This window comes from Rhinolophus ferrumequinum, chromosome 2 (genome assembly GCF_004115265.2).
Source record: "Rhinolophus ferrumequinum isolate MPI-CBG mRhiFer1 chromosome 2, mRhiFer1_v1.p, whole genome shotgun sequence".
Lineage (NCBI taxonomy): Eukaryota > Metazoa > Chordata > Mammalia > Chiroptera > Rhinolophidae > Rhinolophus > Rhinolophus ferrumequinum.
The window spans coordinates 71,914,312-71,933,797 of NC_046285.1; the positions used below are offsets into that span (position 1 = coordinate 71,914,312).

Genomic DNA, 19,486 nt, shown 5'->3' on the forward strand with positions numbered 1-19,486 from the left:
GAACCCAGGTAAATTTTCTTTCTATCTTAAACACAAAATTAATGTCTAGAAGGGTTGGGGACAGAGCAACAGATTCATTTTTTTTTTTTACCCTGTTTTGTTTTTGTCTCAATATATTATGCTTAATAGATTATGAGGGAGCAAATAAAATAAAAAAACAATGATTTAGCTAACATTAGCCCCAGAGCTGCCCCCTCATAACTCTGACGCTATTGGCATCAGTGTCCCTCAACACAAGGTCTCCTGGAGATAAATGCTCCTGTTTGGACTCCTTTTGACCAGAGTCAACTGAAGCAGAATTGTAACGTAGAACAGGCTGAACTTCAGACCCTCGGCCTCCCTTCTTCACACCTTTTCTCCCATCATAAATACTATTGAAATGTCTTCATTAACTATTTTTAATAAGTATTTTCTTAGGTAATTTTATTATATAATTCCATATCAAACATCAGTGAATTTTAATTATTTCTAATAATTTTAAAAGAACAGCAAATTAAATTGATATACTAAATTCTGTTAGAAGAGCTAGGGGAAACTAGGCACCTCTCTAGCAAAAACATGAATGGTTCTTAAAACACTTTTGGGATATTCGATCCAGCAATTCTTCTCTAGGAATTTATCTTAAAGAGACCATCATGTGTATGTGCAAACATCTAAGGATCTTCATGGCAAAATTACTTAGAAAAAATTAGAAAAGAATCGGAATAACAAAGATATACTTCGGAATTCCTTGAGTAAATTATGGTACACAATGGAAGATTATGTAGATATTAAAAATGTTGTTTTACAAAAACTCATAGACACAGACAGTAGTTTAGTGGTTACCAGAGAGTAAGGGGGGAGGGGGGTGGGAGATGAGGGTAAAGAGGATCAAATATATGGTGATGGAAGGAGAACTGACTCCGGGTGGTGAATACACAATGGGATTTATAGATGATGTAATACAGAATTGTATACCTGAAATCTATGTAATTTTACTAACAATTGTCACCCCAATAAATTAAAACAATAAACGTTTTAGAAAACCATTTCATGAGATAGAAAATGTTCTCTACATAATGTTTTGTTTTTTTTAAAGCAGGTTACAAAACTATACATAGAGTTAGTAGATTTTGGTTTTAAAATAAAATGATGACCAAGAATATATACAAAAGAAATTCTAATGATGTAATGATGGGCAACTTTTATTTTCTGATTTGTATTTTTCTATGGGATCCAATTTTCTATATTACTCCAGGTCTGAGTCTACATCAACTGCGCCAGCATCCCGAGACCCTGTTAGAAATGCAGAATCCCAGGCCCTACCCCAGACCTGCAGGATCAGCCTCTGCATTTTAACAAGATCCGCGGGTGATCTGTATGCACATTACAGTTTGAAAAGCAAAGCTGTATAGAACTCAATATAAAAGAAAGAACCATTTTAATTAAAGAAAGCCCCAGACTGGGCTCTGTGACAACTGGGTTCTCCTTGAAAGGTAATTTTGATACAAAGCATAAGCAATTCTTACCTTCCACAGTCCTCTAGAAATGGTTTAACCTTACCACGTTTTTCATTTCAACAGTGGGTCATGGAGCAGTGACAAGTCCCTCCATCTCCATTCCCTCCCCCAGCCACACGACCACAAAGCCTGAGCTCTCAGATTCTGCGTTGAGGTAAAGAAATATAGATTCCTCAAGAGCTACTATTCAAGCCACAAGCAGCATGTGCCAACGCTCCACTTACAATTCTGGTTCAGTCTCCATTAAGCAGCACATCTGGCTGTCACACACTCTTTTGTGGGGACATCTCAATGGCAGCACTGATGCGGCCTCTTCCCGGGGCCAGCCCCACAGTGGCCTCCCTGTCCTGCCAGCATGTGATGTCATGAGCATGAATGTCCTGCCAAACATTTAAGATGCTGCAGTTCACATTGTGTACATTGTATAGAGAGACCCTGACACGCAAAGTTGAAATTTAAAAGAAAAAACACACACAGGGCAAGACACAACCAAACTTTGTTCTATTGTTATTCCACACCACCAATTCAGCACAAATATGTAACTTGTATTCTTTAAGTACACAACCTTCTCTTTTTTGTTGCTGTCTTGTAACTAGCATCCCTACATTCAGAGATTTCTTTGAAACATTCTATCTCTAATTTGGTTTATATCAAATTCTTGGAAAGCATGAGCTAAACGGGTTCATTTCAGGCCAAAGATCCCCTGCATGTAGTCTTTTCAGAATAGGCCAAAGGTGTATGGGGGGGTGGGGGGTAAGGGGGACTCTGGATGTTGCTCTCAAAGTAATTTCCCTTCTGAGGGCCATTAAAGAGGGACAGACAGGGGATTAGCTGACCTCCAGAAAGGCATGAGAAAGAGGGCTTTCCCTTCACTATATTGCATGGGGACTACCTCATAGAATCACTGAAGGTACACAATAAAAATACAGATTTTGGGATACCCAGCAGAGTTGGGTCTGTGAGGGTGAAGACAGCGGATCCACATTTCACCTGACTTCCTAGTAGTGATTTTTAAATTAGAGAACTAGGGTTTTACAATTAGACTTCAATCCAACTTTAGTTCTATAGAGTGGCTATCTGACCTTGACAATCTGAACTCCATATTTCATTTTCCTCATCTATACAATGGGGACTGGGCGAAGAATTAAACGTGTGAAGTTCCTGCCACAAACAGGTTTCAAGAGCACGAATTCCCTTTTCCCTGTTTTTCGGGTAGAGCACTTTGGGTCTGCCATGTTACCTCTGATGGGGAATATTGTCTTCCCCCCCAGTGACAATTGTTGACACTACTTGCCAGGTTCTAATGGAGCTCTAAGGAGAGCAGTCAAAATCATCAAGACTGAATCCCTCTTGATGGTTTCTGGGCCAGACCTGTTGTCCTGTAGCTGTGCTGTCCAATCCAATGGCCACCAGCCCTACGTGGCCAGTGAGCACTTAAAGCGTGGCTAGTACAATTGAGATGGGCTGTAAGTGTACCACACACACTGGAATCCAAAGACTTAATACCAAAAAAGGACGTAAAATAGTCCATTAACAATTGCCTAAGTATTACAATAATATTTCAGATGTATTGGATTAAACGCAATATCTTAAAATTAATTCCACTTATTTATTTTTAGCTTTTTAAGGTGACTCCTAGAAAATTTTACAAGACTTATGTGGCTCCTAGTATATTTCTACTGGCCAGTGCTATTCTAAAGGAACAGCTACCCCTCCTTATCTCCCGCATACTGGAGTTAGGACCTAAAAATTGGAGTTCCCTAATTAGGCCAGCAGCAGTCAGTTTGGAGAGATTTAGGGTGTTTCTTCTGCTGCAGGGAAAAATGGGGCTTATGTAGCATGCTTACCCTCGCACGTGAGAAAGCAAGCAGCAGCCGTAGGGAAGGGGATAAGTGAATGGGCATATACATTCGTAAGAGGAGAAGGACTTGACACTTCTGATTCAAGCCCATGGTTGGGAGGAGAGGGGATGTGGGGACCCAAAGCCTTAATTGTCCAGCCCCCACCACCAAATCCCTTTTGCTTCATTCATGTTCACAGTCATAACCTGCTGAGTTTTCATGAGGTAGGGAGGGTCCTCCCATATAATCACATGATTTGTGTCCTTATCAAAACTGTATGATAACTAAGCAAATATTTTGGCCAATGTGAAGTTTGTCTTTTCTATGTAAGTAATTTAGAAATAGTTTCCATCAGGTTATAATCTCCTAATGTACACAAATATCTACCAAAATGGCCAGCCCAAGTGGATATTTCCAAAGAGGAAATGTTTGCCAATTATTATACTATCAGCTAATGAAATTAGTATTGTTGGAAAAATACTGCCAAAGTAGATTGTAATCTGTTTTTTTTTAGAGCAGAATCATAACTGGACAGTTTCTAGAACGGAAAACAAACAAAAATCAACTCAATGTGTCTGTCTTTGTCCAAAATTTTCAAACATCTATATGTATGCATTTGAACATAATGCATTTAGATATTATTACCTAAAGGTTTAATAAAATGGGTTTCTTTTATACCTACTCAATTATTTTACTAAATTACAAAGTAGATTTTAAAAGTTTAACTGCGTAATGCTTGACACGTGGTTTCTGATTGCCGCTCATTTATATGTGACTTAAAGATGCCATAATGTCACCATGCTTCAGAAACCCAGAGAACATCTAGGTTATACTTTTATGACCACACATTACCACCACAATATAATGAATAAAATATAATGTTTTAATTATTCAGGGCAGTGCGGAATGAGTTTTCTTGCATCAATGATTGGGTTCCCGATAAATTACTAGAGATTAATGAAATTTCTTAACACCAATATGTCATACCTCTGGATACCACAGAATATTAAAGGCCAGTTTTGCAGACAGTCTGTTATTTTATTGCACAGATTTCACTTAAAGAACAAAATGCACCATCAACATTTGGAGAGCTTGGGGTCTCAGATACTGATATACCATCAGTGTTTACACCCGTAAAGCCAAATTCAACAGTACAATTTATGTTAAACAATATCACTTCAAGATAGCTAACAGAATGAAAACAGAGAAAAGGAAAAAAAGCTTTTAAAATGTGTTAAGTTGAAGCGTATGCAAGTGCAGGATTAAAAACTACATCACACAAACCTGGAAATCAAAAATGTTTTGTGGAATGTCAGTTAGCGTTATGCTCACTTGTACTGTTATTTATCACATAATTAAAGTCTATTTGGTTCATTTCCTTCATACTGATGAATTGAGAATTTCAGGAAAACCATGGTTATAAAAATGAACAATCTTGAAAAAGTATGTACAGATAAATGTAAAATCACAAACTAAACAATATCCCCACCCCTTGTCCTCAACTTACAAAAGGGAAACTCCCATGAAGGGAAAGTTCCACGATTCCCCTCCCTCGCCCATCCCGCGTCCCCAAGTCTATCTTTTTCTATCGCTTATAACTAAATGGCCTTAGAGCTGAAGAGGAGGGAGGGAACAGAGAGGCATCTCTATGAGGCTCCCATTGTCATCTGTAACAGTTTGAAAAGTGTCTTGTATTTCTCTCCCCCACACCCGGTTCAGCAATGTTTGCAACGTATTTAAAATGTAGAAAGAGAAAGAGGAAAAAAATAAAATAAAAAATCATATATATATATATATATATATATATATATATATGAACAAACGAATGCCCGAGAGCTAATAGTGGGCAAAACCATGAGAAAAATGTGTGGGCATTATCTGAGCTAAAGATTTAAGACAACAAAATGGGCAGGGCGGGGTTGTTAAGACTACAAAATGCCAGACAGGATGCTTTTCGAGACCTTTGGCTTTGGAGCCAGACAGAGGAGTGGGCTCCCCCACTACAACTGTGGCAAGCAAACCTAGGGCCCTGGGCCCAGCACCTGCAGCACCTCCATGGGCAGGCCGGCAACCCTCTCATACATGGGCGCTCTTGGCATGAGTAGGGGAGCTGGAACCCGAAGAGTAGTAGAAACGGTTTTCGCCAAATGCCTGGGCATCTCCAGCGCAGCAGACGATGACACAGCCACCCACGAGACACAGCACAGCGCCGATCCAGCCTGCGTACAGGGAGTACCCAAAGCTCACGATGGTGGTCTCACGATGGGCACACACAGGGAACCAGATGGTGGCGACAATGGCGCAGAGAGCTGGGGAGACACGAAGAAGGCTGTGACTGGGTATACCCATCATACACCAGGTGCAGTGAGCAAGCCACCCTTCATTCCACATGCACACACCCCTGGCTTCCAACCAACTCCAGGAAAACTCGATACACACAGCTCTACTCCCTGGGCAATCGGAACCTAAATGTTTGCATGTGTACAATAAGCCGATTGAAAGCTTGTGTCAAACTGCTAGGTCCTTATTTTTCTAACAGATGGCAGAGACAAAAGAAGTCCAATGTGAAAACATAGAAATAAATCATTTAAGTCCAAAAATTGTGTTTGTATTTACTTATATATCTTTATATATCAAAGTGATAATTTTATTTTCACACTTACCTAATTGTATAATAATTATCCCTTTACATGTCTAGTTTCCATTCCGAGTTCCAAGTCCCTTGAAGGCAAGGGTCATGTCTTAACCTATGTTTGTAAAGTCAGCATGTAGTTCAGAAAAGCACACAGTATGTGCTCAATGCATGTCAGTTGAATAACTGAATGACCTGAGCTATTCAGAAATGAGAAACAAGATAATGCCCACTTCCATTTTCTACTATATTTTTTCAGTTTAGTCAATTCACATTACAAAGACCTGAGAAAGCTATGAAAATTCTCTTGCTGTGGTAAAGTATTGCTAGACATCAGTGGAGTATCAGCTAAGAGTCTGAGCTTGTGTTACGCTGTTCACAATCACAAAAATCTCAACACAAAAATGAATAGTCTTAGAGTAAAACAGTTTACCCATTCAAGGATTTTATGGTGATGATATTTGTTGTGATGGGATCGTGATGGTAGCACTGTACGGTCTTGTACCAACAAGTCTAACTTTCAGATCTGGTTTAGATTTTAAAGACTACGATAAGAAACAGTCTCTATGTCATCTAGTTTTCCCCCTCCTCATTAACAAAGGAATGAAACAAGGGCAGGCAGCAGCTTATAAAGAAAAAAAAAAAAGAAAGCTCTAGATCAGCACTGTCAAATAGTGTAGCCACAAGCTACGTGGGTTATCAACTGTTTCTCCTGAAGCCTGTGAGACTGAAAAACCAAAGGCTGAATTGTAATTCACTTAAATTTACCTAATCATATTGGCTATTGTGCTGAACAACACAGCACTAGACAAAGTAACTCCATAACTTCCTTTATCATCTGATTTCTCACAACTATAAGCAGAAGAGAAGTTTTAAAACTTGAAGCTGGGATAACACATTAAAGTTCACAGACTAATAATAGTAACAATAATAATAATATTAATACTGTTTCCAATCATTAACCATAAATACTTCAATAAATTCAAGACAGAGCATTGCAACATTACCTACCTGTAGTACCTTTGTTACTTTTAATTCAGCAAGCTTTTTCTGATTTCTACTCATACTGAGTGATTTTCTAACTTACCTCTATGCTCACAGAGAAGAAATACAGTTTTTCTTTAACATAAGCCCTCAAATCTAACAGCCTGGTACATTAGAAATTGAAGGAAAGATTTGTCTTAACCATTTTGAAAGGCCTTTTAAACTATCTCATTGCATTTGTGTAGCTTGTAACATAGGCTTTTGTTGACAAAAGACTAAGTCCAGCCCCACAAATTGGGAATAGACAGACCTCAACAGATGTGATTCCGATCCTACAAATGTATAGATCCCAAGTGGAAGTCAGAGGGAGAGAGTGAATTTGGGGCCTTTGAATTGCTCAAATTGGCTTTCTAAGAGCCTGAATTCACTCTGTTAATTGTGAACTATTCACGTATTTAAGGAGTTTATGTAAATTATCTAAGAAGCTAAAAATCTATCCATATGTTAATGGCTGTATTTTTGTTCAAGAATGACTACAATCATGCCAGCTTCTGTAATATTTGTATATGAGAAGATGTATTTTCCTTCTGTAAATAAAATGCCTTCCAGAAGACCAGTGTGAATTGAATCTTCACTGTCCAGCCTAGGGCTTTGAACACCTGATACAGGGAAAAGTCTTTTTCTTTTCTTCCTCTTGCCAATGTTCCAAATCTGGCACTCTTGGAGAAGTGCTTCGCTATTACCGTAGTCATACTCACAGGGAGGCACAGAAAAAAGCCTTTTTCTCTTTCAGGACAAGGGACTGAAACCTCTTAGCCAGTGTTTCAGCCAGAGATAACTGCTCTAGATTCTTTGTATCAATACACACTCCAGCTAAACACCCCTAGACCCCAAAAGTGGGAATGTGTCTGCTATGGCAAAAACAGCAATCTAGCAATGGATTCCAAACACCCAAGCTTAACAGAGGGAAAAATTGGGGAATGTAAAGCTGAATTCCACAGAGGAAAGAAGTTTTGATTCCGAAACAAATGATTTGGTTCAATCCAACTGATCTTTCCTATAAACAATTAACTGGTTTCAAAACAGCTTACGGTTAAATTAAGTTTTATATTTTTCAATTCTTTGTATTTACACATACAACACACAAAAGCATTTCTCACATGTCACATAAACCTAACTGAACTTTCAGATTTGGTTTAGATTTTATAGAATAAGATTAGAAATTACTTCTGACTTCATTTAATTCTTCCCCTTATTAGTTTAATAAGCAAACTAATAAAACAAGATTATCTTCACATAAGGAAAGAATCAGGCTCAGTATTCCAAAAGTAATCATCAATCTTGATGTTGAGTGTTTTAGGGATTTTGTTAGATTTTCTTCCAGTATAATTCACTAGAAAAAGGAAAAATCATAAAAACATCTAAATATTTAAATAATGAACCTAAAGGACTGGAGGAGTGAATGGGTGGATAGACACATATATGGAAGGGGGGAGGAGAGGTGGTCTCATTTCAAGTCTACTTTCTACTTCACACCCACCAAAAGTGACTTCCAAAATCATAAAACCTTCACGTGACTTTAACACACATTAAGTTACAAGCTCATGATTTACCTCATTAAAGATTGCCTTCTTTTATAATCCATGCAAAACAAGACAAATGAGCACCAGCAGAGTCTTTATTTCCTAGTAGATAAATGAGCTCTGAGTGGAATTCCTGTGGCTCTCAAAGACCAACCACATCAAAACCACTACAGGATGACAGACCGCCACACAACATGAAGGGAAATGAGAGGTTCACTGGAAAGTGACCTTCAATTGAACTCACAAGGAAGAATTTTTATAAACTAAAAAGGGAGAATTTACTCAACTTCAGCAGTGATTTGAAAGGAAAAGGGGATGTTTTAATCAATAAAGTTAAAAATGAAAGTCAAAACTCAACTAAAACGTGAAATATTAATAGCACTGGCAATGATTTTTGGTTTTTTCTTTAAACTTTTGTAAGAGTTTATTTGAGCCTAATTTTTGGCTTTCTTAAAGACATAGAAGACGTGTTACATTTATTTCTATTTGAAGAGAGAGAGAGATTGATTGATTGATTGATTGATTGATTGTAATCGTCCCCTCCGCTATTTAAGGAATTTTTTTTTTAATGTTTTTCTTAAAAAGTCACCGTTACCTGTAAGATAAAGAAAATTGAAGAAAGATAGGGGAATTTTCATTGGTTTTATGTCATCAGAATTTATTTTTAAATTAAATCTCTAAAAATAGGACAGGAGAATTTTAACACTCAGATTTTCAATCTGTTTCTCCTTTCTACCTTCAGAAGATGCAATAGTTTACTGCACAAGTGGGAAAATTCTGTCATCTGTGGAGGGAAAGACAGTGAAAATTGAGGCTAGTCTTAGCTTAAAAAACAAAAGAAGGAGAGAAGGGCAGAAGAAAGCTTCGTTGTGCACGTATAGATTCATCTGGCTTTGTCCTCTACAAGTAGAATTCCTTGCTCTTCATTGAATAAAATTGTTTGCCTCTTTTGGTAAGTTTTCAAATAATGTAATATAATGTATTCTTTAGTTGATAGAATACACCCTTATTAAAAGTTACCAATGATCTCGATGTAGCCAAACACAGAATATTTGGAAAGGCAATTTTAGAGCAATGAAATGTAAATGTAGTTTTTAATACCTTTAGGGACTAGATAACATATGGCAATATATGGAGTTAAATAAATGTGATGAAGTTAAAATTGGCACAGGTGTGTTTGGAGGTAACAACTTAGAGAAAGAGAGACAGACAAAGAAGCCCAGCAAGGCAAGAGAGCATCAAACCAACATTTTTTCCTTTCTCCAATGAGCACCTCTGTTTTCAGGCTTTGTCACTTTCAGTATGAAGCACTGAAAGGACTTTTAAAAGCATCATTTCTAACACAAAGCGATATTTTCATTAAAATCACTTAAGTTAATCTGATTTATATTAAGATTACTAAAAATAATCTTCCTTGATATTACGTCTGAGATTTGCTTTAAAAAAAAAAATCTGGGGACTGGAAGGAAAGGAGAAGCAGACAGATGAAGCAGATGGGCCATGACTTGATCATTATTGAGAATGAGTTTGGGTTTGTGGGGTTCATTAGACTATTCTTTCTACCTTGGGTATGTTTGAAATTTTCCATAATAAATCCTCTTTTAAAAAATTCCCCCCCGCCATTTAACATTTCACAATGTCCTCTACAATCTATACTGTTATCACATACGATCTAAATAGCAGTTAGCTTTAGCTTTTCACAAAGAAGCCAGTTAACTCAAGGCAACAAGTAATGAGATTTCTAACGAGCTGTTGGTTGGAGTTATATTTATTTGTTGTTCCCTTATAATTTGAAATTAGAAAAAAAAGTTCTTTTCATTTATCATTCTCTAAATTTTGACTTAGGATAACATAGCTGCCAAAGGACGTAGACCTCTTACACAATGACTTTTATGAAGATCTAACATATACCACAACCATCAATTCAATGGAATATTTGAGTACATTTCCTGGCCTGCTTTCAACATTTTTTCCCTTTATTTCTATTCCACACATCATTATATATTTTTTCCTATGTCCTTTTTACGAAACCAATCTCACGGTTGTGTTGTTTTTGTTTGTTTGTTTCGTTTTTTTTCATAGCACAGAATTTAGAGACTGGAGAGACCTCATAAAGCAGTGAATTCTTCCAACTTTACTGATAAGGTCATTTTAAGCCACAACTATATTAAGATGCCATTTGATTTAGATTAAGGACTTGTTTGTATAAAGCTGATGAATTTGGAGGAAGACCTCTTCTAACTATTCTAATTAAGACCCCCAGATAAAGGGCATCACTGTTTATTCCACACCCAAGGATCCTGTTCCCTGTAGGACATCTGACTCTGTGTGCATGACAAGCTCAATTTGTGCCACATTTGTGTACACCCTTTATTTTACTGCAATTTCATTAACCTGTTAGTTCCAACTTAAAACACTTTTTTCCAATACACATAGTATTCCTGGGGCCATATTTTTTTAAAGGAGGAGGGAAGATGAAAGCATTCCACTTAGGAAGGAAAATGCATTTCCTTTCCTTCCATTCCCCACCCCATCTCCCCAAGAAATACCCAAAACAAGTACTTTCTAACTTATAGTGAGGTGAGACTCAGACTGAATCAAAACTAAGCTTGAGCATTTTCAATCAGGTAGCTTAAGGTGGCTTTTTATAATGGAATAAAAAAACTCCAACTATTGATCCCTACGCACATTTCTACAAAGTAAGCAAAGGAAATATTTCTATTAGACTAGGATTACACTTAGTGTTTCCAGGAGTTCACTGTCTCTCCTTACCAGTTCCACATGGGGAGATTATTACCCTGCAGAAATTAGACATGATAGAAGAATTCCCAATTGCCCTCTGGAGTAGATCTCTATTTCCTCTAATCAACAACAGCAATAACAATAGCAGCCATTTGTTGAGCATGTACTACGTGCCAGACACCCTGCTAAATCATTTGCATATATCATTTCACCATTTTTACCAACCTCAGAAGGAGGTATTATTGTCCTCATTTTATATAAAGTCTCAGAGACATTAAGTAATGCTCCAGTTCACACAGCTAGAAAGTGGTAAATCCAAGATTCAGTACAGTTGGTCTGACTCCAAATAAAATAAAGCAATTTGGGGCATAGACACCTCCTGCCTCAGCAGAGGCTTTTGAAAAACCACAGATTAGATTTGTCTCAGATCCATTCCAATCTGAGCAGCCTGCTGCTCCTTGAGCTACTCGTCTGGTTTAAGCAGCCAGCAGCATCAGGCCCCCATTCGTTCCCCCACAGCAGGACCCAAATCCTCACACCACTCAACTTAGACTGCCGAGAATATAAAGCTGTTGTACAACAGACATAATGTTTTTAAGCTTTCAAAAAAAAAATTAAAGATTTTCAGGGTCAGGAAGAACTGATTTTAACTAATAGTGCTTCTAGTTTCCATACCAAGATGAGCTTCAACACTATTTCCAGTTTCCAGGTCCCCAAAGCCCGGTGCTGTCTGGTCCCTTTGGTGAGCGACCACACCTCAGCTGGAGCACCATCGGTGACCTCAGGGACCCAGCGCAATCCCAGCACTGGCTTCTCCTGGAGAGGGAGAGTGGCAGAAACCAATCCAGAGTAACACAAAGGGAGCCTTCACTCTCTCTAGCTCCTCCCGCCCTCTGCCAACAGGGCAAACAAGGCTCTCTGGCTCCATGGGGAGAAACCTAGAGGAGACCAGCAGGTGCTACACTTGAGACAATAAGCTTTACATTTCCAGAGCTAGCTCGTTCCAGTCAAAATAATATCCAACCCAAAGGCAAGGGGCCACCCCCTGAGAAATAAATCCAGACAGGAGTCACCAAAGAGGAAGCAGGTAACCCTGGAAATGCAACGATACAAAGAGGGCAAGGAGCAGTGCCCTCCGTGCAGTCCTAACAGCCAGTGACCAGAAAGCTGCAGCCTCTCTCAACAGCCCCGCTGTTGTTTTACTCCAGGCAGCAAACGGACTGAGGAACTCATATCATTACCCAGTCCCACCTCACTTTCCTTTCCATGACTGTCCACATCCACCCACCCATTTGAAAAAGATAAAACTTTATTTAATTCAGGTAGGAAGTTTCAAACAACTGGTTGCTATTTTTTTAATAACCCTTCTTATTTAACTAGACGATTCAGGTGTTGTTTATTTTTTTTGGGGGGGTGTTATATACCAACTTGTCTATATGTGCTTTGCCTTTATATCTTTATGTTCCACAGGGTTTGAGTTTGGTTTTGTGGGGTGTTTTAAATGTATTCTCTTCCTTGTGGATATTCTGTGACTCTTATATTGTAGACCAGAATTTCTAAAGATGAACACCTAACACAACAGACTCATCCTTCAGCTTTGTATCCTCAGATCCCAAGAGAGAACCTTCTGGGGCTTCTGTAAGAACGAGTGAAAAGTCACAAACAACAGCAAATGTTTAGGATAAGAAGGATTTCTCTGGATTCTACAAACCAGTTTACTTGTAGAACTTCAGTCTACCCACTGGAAAGAGAATTTGGATACAAAGTTCTGACCAGCAAAAGTACCACAAGAGGGGACCCCCGTGAGTTAGACGAAGCACTTGAGGCTGATTCTGTATTCTGTGCGTCCCTCCCACACAAATTCTTTGTGGCTGGAACCAAAATGTCCATGCCCACATTCTTCTCTGGAAATTACAGTGGTTTTCTGGTCTTTTCACTCCTCTCACCGCGAGCGCCCGCACACACATGCACACAAACCCACACTGAATTCTCCGAGGCTTCACAAGTCCCTGAAAACCTTCATCGCTTTGCCACCTTGTGAAATGGTGCCCCTACCGCTCACATCCCCTCACCTCCCTGCTGTCACGGTTGCTGACCATCACTAAGTGGCAATGACCCAAACAGAACCTTGATCCCTTCCCTTTATCCCTCAAGCACATGGCCTGATACCAGTTTGGGGATAGGAATTCCTTGTCCCAGGAGAACTTACTTTATATCTAACCCAGTTCTCCTCACTGATATATCAGTGCACTTTGCAACAAGAGCTGCTGTTCTTATTTATGTCTAGACAGCATTCAGAATGTACTGATGGGATTAGCATTCAAGAAAAAAAATAGATATGAAATCACTGAAGAGAACAGAGCTAGACAGACCATCCCTGGGTGGTTAAATCAAGCCCTCGGTGTGAGGGAGTAATCAGGAAAAGAGAATGAATCCATGCCATTTTCTGCGTGAGGACTGTCCCTCCCTCTAATCCGTAACCTGATCACCTTCCCTCCAACTCTCTGGGGTCCTCTTCTGCTCTGGGTCCTCCAGTCTGGTGTAGGTGCCTTGCTACATGTGTACACAGCTTGTGTTGCTTTTTAAGATGAGCATATGCCACACTCTATCAAGATGCCCAAGTACACTCAAAGCAGACACTGCCTTCTTTCCAGCAGCCCCAGTGCTACCGTGATGCTTAGCACTCAGAAAGCGCTCAATGAATGCTTATTAAATGAAAGGCTGAATCATCACCTAGTGGTTTACCACCCTCAACATCTTACTTTGCTCTTGCCCTCCTCTTTCTCTATTCTTCTTTATACATTAACTGAAGTTTTCAACCCTGACTACACGTAAGAGTCACCTGGGAAGCTTTCAAAAAATATCTCTGTCTGGGCTAATAACCAGACATTCTGACTCAGTTGACCTGCTCTGGGACCTGGGGACTGGTGTTTTCAAAAGGGAATTCCATCGTGAAGCCTGAATAGAGAGCTACTGCGTAATTTTTTTCCATCCTTCTGGTCTCTCCCTTAGGTATTACCCTCAAAATCCTTTTGTTTGTTAACTTATGTTCATGTTCAGTGACCCACCCCCCGCAGACATGACTTATCCCTCTGTGTGAACTGCTCATGAAACACAAAGGGATATACATGGGGGGGTGGGGGCGGTCTATTCCGCAGAGGATTCACTTGGCTTCCTTGCACATGTCTCTTGAGCTGGATGAAGCAGCAGCAAGAGCTGACACTCATCAGGTTTACTCAGAATTGGGCACCATACAGAAAGCTGTCTTACCCAGCAGAATGAGCATAACACCAGCTAGCTGAGCCCGCCTGTACTTGGCCACGCCAGGCTCATGGCCCATTCGGATGCAGGGGAGGACCGTCAGCAGCAGGAGAATGGCCGGTAGGCCCAGGACGGAGGCTGCAATCATCAGGGCCCGGCAGGCCTGCACATAGCCTGGAAGCAAGAGAGCAGACAGGGTGGGTTAGACCAAGGCTCCCCTTGGATCCTCAACACTGCCTCACGGGAATTCAGCACCACTTGTCTTCCTCCCTCTTGCCCATTTCAGGACTTAGGATGTGTTAAATGTTGCCCGTGATCGCTTCACATGTTTAAAGTGACACAGTGCCAAAAAAAGGGAGGTTGAGGGCTGGAGAGACTGAATGGGGATCCCTGGTCTAGACCATGTGTCCAAGCTTCCAGGATGAAGGGGCCACGAGTCCGATTACATTATGACATCACCTTGGAAATATTCAGAACAAAACTCCAATCTTCCAAGAAGTCTGCCCTGATGGATGGGCTGTTGATAGTCGGTTGTTGACAGACTCTTGGGCAAGTTATGGAACTACTGTGTCTTGACACTTTCCTCACGTATAGAGTAAAAATAATCATAGTACCTATGTCTCTCTAATAGAATTCAACTAAGATCAAGCTAGTGAATTCATGCAGCGCTTAGAACAGTGCCTAGCACCTGCTAAGTACTCTAAAAAGGTTGGCGATTATTACTGGTGTTAGTATTCCATTGTCATTGCGTCAAAGGTATCCCTCTAGCGCCAGAGATTCCTAGAGGGAAGACACCTGGAGGTAACACAATGCCCACAACAGATGATGCAAACATAGTACAATTATGAATGGAGGAATAAGCAAGTTGAATAATAAGCGCAGAGTAAAACTCGAACTTTACACTGTCAAATAAAATGCCAGGTAACAATTTTATTAAGAAACAGCTTACAATATGTACAATATTTATGTAAAATAAATCTGATAAGATACTGGGAGAATATGACAACCTTAAATATATTGTTTCTCACTGAAACACTCTCCCTCCTCCAAAACCAAAAGGGGGGGGGTTGTATTTATTACTCTCCCTTTTGGCTTAGAGTGAATTAGAGCTAGTGGCATGGCCTGGGCGAGGCAGTTAATGACAAAACCAAAAAACGAGCCCCAGCTCCTGCCTCACACACCAGGACCCTCATACCAAAGCTGGCCAGGCTGCCCTGCGCACCAACACCCGACTGCAACACTCTCTTAGCAAGCTACATATGCTTTGCCAGAATTCAAACTCTGTAAGAGTGCTCTTCTGACCATCGCCCATCTAGCTTCTTCAGAACTAAGGGTAATCAATCAATCGAGTATCTATTGCCTTGAAGATCCCCAGAGAGACCCACAGTCTGAGGCAGACCTCTGACCATAGCCCTGTGCCCCTCTGGCTTGTAGGACAGCTGGAGCTGGCACAGTGGAGACAGTCAACTAGAAACCGAGCTTCTGAAATGCATGACGCAGGCTGTCCACGTGCTGGGTGTCAAGGCCACGTCTGGAAATCAAAAGATGAAGACTGAAATCTGTCCACATCCCCACCCAAAGTGTGAGGGACAGGGAGAGCAAGAAGGATTAGGCCTTCCCTAAAATGCACTCCCTTCTGTCAGGTGGTCTATGTTTTTTAAAAATAAACTGCTTGGCACTGAATGCTTCATAAACTTAATGTCAGGGAAAGGAAGCAGAGAATACTTTTACGCTTCAGTCAAAGGTTCCTACAAATATCTTGCCTGGTTTTTGATAAAAAAATTATAGCTACCACTTACATCTACTACTGGAGCATCTACTACACCAAAAGAGGTTCACATTTCTCATCTCATTTAATCCCCAAAGTAACCCTGAAAGATAGGGGATTGATTTTAATTTTCAAAAGAAGACAACTGGGGTTCATAGAGGTTAGTAACTTGTCCAAATCACCCAAACTGTGAGCAGGGGACCTGAAAGCCTGACAAAGACCTACCAATGCCAGCATTCCGTGAAGCTGGGTCCAGGACCTCTGTCATTCTAAAAGTCTAAAATGGAGAAAAGGATTGGGAAAACACAGGACTAACTTGCAGTGTGCATACCTCCTGTGTGCGGGTGGCAGTGCTAAGTCCAGGAAAAGATGCAGGAAGGTAGGACACCATCAACATCTTAGTGGAATTGAAAATGCAGTAGAAGTGGACTTACGAACAATGAACAAAAAACAAGCAGAAAAGTGCCCTAATGGTGGTAAGAGCCAATACCAGGGAAGCCATGAGATAGGGGTGGGAGATTGAGTCTGACTACAAGGACTAATAGGAGGCACTTAAGGAGAGGCTCAAAGGGGGAGCAGAAAGTCGGGGGGCGGGGGCGGCACAAAGGGACCGGCTCCCAGACTGACGGCCTCGGGGGGCCCAAGTTACTTCGCTTGTTAAGAAAATTGGGAAATGTCTTTAAATGTGCACAACCCACAAAGACCAGGGGACAAAGACAATCATGTACGATATAGGCCAGGGCCAATAAACCCGCCGGGCAGGACAGGGATGCCAAACAGAAAGCCCAATGGGCGCCCGCGACCTCGCCAATCACCCAACTCGCTCGAGGTTTACATCTGAATTGGAACTGTTGACCAGACTTTTTCAACAGGGCAGCAAGTGAAGAGGAGCCCCTCGGCCGACCTCGGGGAAGGTAGAGGCTGGCCACTTCCTTCTGTACCCACTCGGAGACACCGCTGGCGGGGAGTGGGCGACCTTTGGTGGCGCGCCTTCTCCAGAGGTGGAGTCGGCCGTCCAGGGGCGCCTGTTCTTCGCAGGGCGCCGGGAGCGGAGCGGAGGCGGGGAGGGTTGGCTGGGCAGACCCCCGCGGCCACGGCGGGGGCCCGGGGTGGGAGAAATAAGACCCGCTCCGGAGCCTGCGGGAACCCACCTGGCGGAGCTAGGAGGGCCCTAAATTGGCCAAGACGCCTCGCCCGTCCCTCGTCCCACGAGAACAGGGGAAACTCACTGGAATGCTTGAGTTTTCCTCTCTCGTCACCTCCGCGGGTGGAATCTAACGGGAAAACGGCACCTGCGCACGGAGGCCGGGCGGGGGAATTAAGTACAGTGGGATCGAGGGGCAGGTGGGGCGACGGTAATTACATGGGCTGAGTTCCTTCTGTGTATCTAAGTCTCAGATCATTAAGTTGTCAGAGTGACTCGGCCAGCGGCCACTACTATCCTCCCAAATTCCAGGTAAGAAAACTGAGGCTGAGAGAGGTTAAGTTCGTTGCTGCCTAATTCCTCTACAACAAGGTGGGACTCAAAGTGTCAAAAAATGTGCTCAACAGTCTTCAAACCCTCAAAATGTTTTCTCTCGTGCCCCCCTCTCTGTCAAGGGTTTGGGAGCAGCCACTTGCAAGGCGGGGGTCCTTACCGGGCAGGATGAGGATGTCGACCAGGGGCTTGCAGTGATACAGCCCGGTGGCCATGACGCAGTCAGCCCACAGCCCCTTGGAGCCCAGTTCGTCCAGCTTGCGGCAGGTAGGGATGGTGTAGCCGCAAGTCACCACCCAGTCATTGGTGGACGTGGTGACGATGATGCCGATCCAACCCACGAAGCTCGTGACGAAGCCCACTACCTGCAGGCACGTGGCCACCATCATAGCTTCCCCCGCGTCCCCGCACCTCGCTCCTCACTAACTGTGCCCGCGCACCGGGCTGGACGGCTCCTGCCCTGGTCCCCCCTGTCCCGCGCGCGCGAGCCGCTGTCCAGCGAGGGCCCGAGGCGGGACGCTCGAGGCGGCGGCCGGCCACGAGAGGCTGCGAGTCCGGCTGGGACAGCGCGACGGGCGCACGGCTGGGACAGCGATGGGCTCACGGAGGGGACAGCGATGCGGCTGGGCAGCGAACCCCCGCCCCCCGCTTTAAACCCTGTAGTCTCCGCCGACGAGCGCCAATCGGCAACGGCCCTGGGTCGAGCCGACCAATCGCAGAGCCGGGTCCCAAGTCGGGTGTGGAGGGGAGCGGGATGAGGGAGCCGGGCCCCGCCGGAGTCGCACGGTCAGGGTTGGAAAGTAAAATAATTCACCTAATTCTCTCCAGGTCCAAGAAATGCAGAGCGTCAAGAGGGCTCACGTCAGGCAAGAGTTCTATCTTGCTGGGAATTATGTCTCTTCCCGTTGCCCCTTTCATCTCTGTCTCCGGGTCTCCGCTATGCTCCATCCCACCTCAACTTCTTCCCACTCGCTCCTTTCCAGGTGAGAACAGGGACAGCCGTACTCCCACGGGCGCCTGATACAGTGCCTCCACGGCCCAGGATTGTAACTGATGAGCTAAGAACAGCATGAGAGAAGTTAAGTTTCCCAAGTTCACACAGCTGGTAAGGGGTACACTCCATGGGCCCATCTCACCACCCACCCTGGGAACCTGTCCTGATTACCACTTCCTGAAAATTACTAAAGGGCTCATGAATCCCATTTGTGACACATTAAAAGCAAGGCTGACTGCTCCAGGCGCCCTGTAATAAGTTAGTATCTGCACTCCACTGAGAACACCACCTGGCTGAGAGTGCTCTGTAGTGGGAGCTATCATCGTCCTCAACATCATTAATCCACCTTCTCTCCGGCAATTCCATCAAGACCTATTATTGCCTCTTTTTCTCATGTAGAGAAGTCCTCCTACATTGACATTAAACAGTTTTAACTCCTTTTATACAATTGGCTTATCTCATTATATCCCTCGATCACCAGTCATGAGATGTAAAGGTGTGAAGGATTTCACCAAGCACAAAAACTTCCTACTCAACGCTCTAAATCTAAGATGTGGATCATAAATCATAGGTACTGAGCTTTCTCGTAGCTGTCCCTAAGGCTGAGAGTCAGGGCAAATCACCACGTTTTCCAGGGAAGAATGACCTGGGGGAGACCCCAAAGAAATCAAGTACATAAAAAGAAAAGGCTCTGTAATAGATGAC

The 19,486-nt window shown here is 42.4% G+C and overlaps 1 protein-coding gene across 1 annotated transcript; it reads right to left on the reverse strand.

Annotated features, from left to right (window-relative positions):
- Window positions 1-4,249: 4,249 nt before the first annotated feature.
- CLDN11 (claudin 11) lies at window positions 4,250-18,407 on the reverse strand. Its single transcript, XM_033091067.1, has 3 exons — window positions 17,948-18,407; window positions 14,552-14,716; window positions 4,250-5,649 (listed from the first exon to the last, which is right to left on the reverse strand). The coding sequence occupies exons 1-3, from the start codon at window positions 18,174-18,176 to the stop codon at window positions 5,417-5,419; spliced, it is 627 nt and encodes a 208-aa protein (XP_032946958.1). The 5' UTR covers window positions 18,177-18,407; the 3' UTR covers window positions 4,250-5,416.
- Window positions 18,408-19,486: the final 1,079 nt, after the last annotated feature.

Excerpts from the sequence above, each read along its gene's own strand:
- CLDN11 (XM_033091067.1), bottom strand. The coding sequence starts at position 18,176 with ATGATGGTGGCCACGTGCCTGCAGGTAGTGGGCTTCGTCACGAGCTTC. Across the intron at positions 14,717-17,947 it reads CGACATCCTCATCCTGCCCG|GCTATGTGCAGGCCTGCCGG; the intron begins GTAAGGACCCCC and ends TCTTGCTTCCAG. Across the intron at positions 5,650-14,551 it reads TGTTATGCTCATTCTGCTGG|CTCTCTGCGCCATTGTCGCC; the intron begins GTAAGACAGCTT and ends GTGTCTCCCCAG.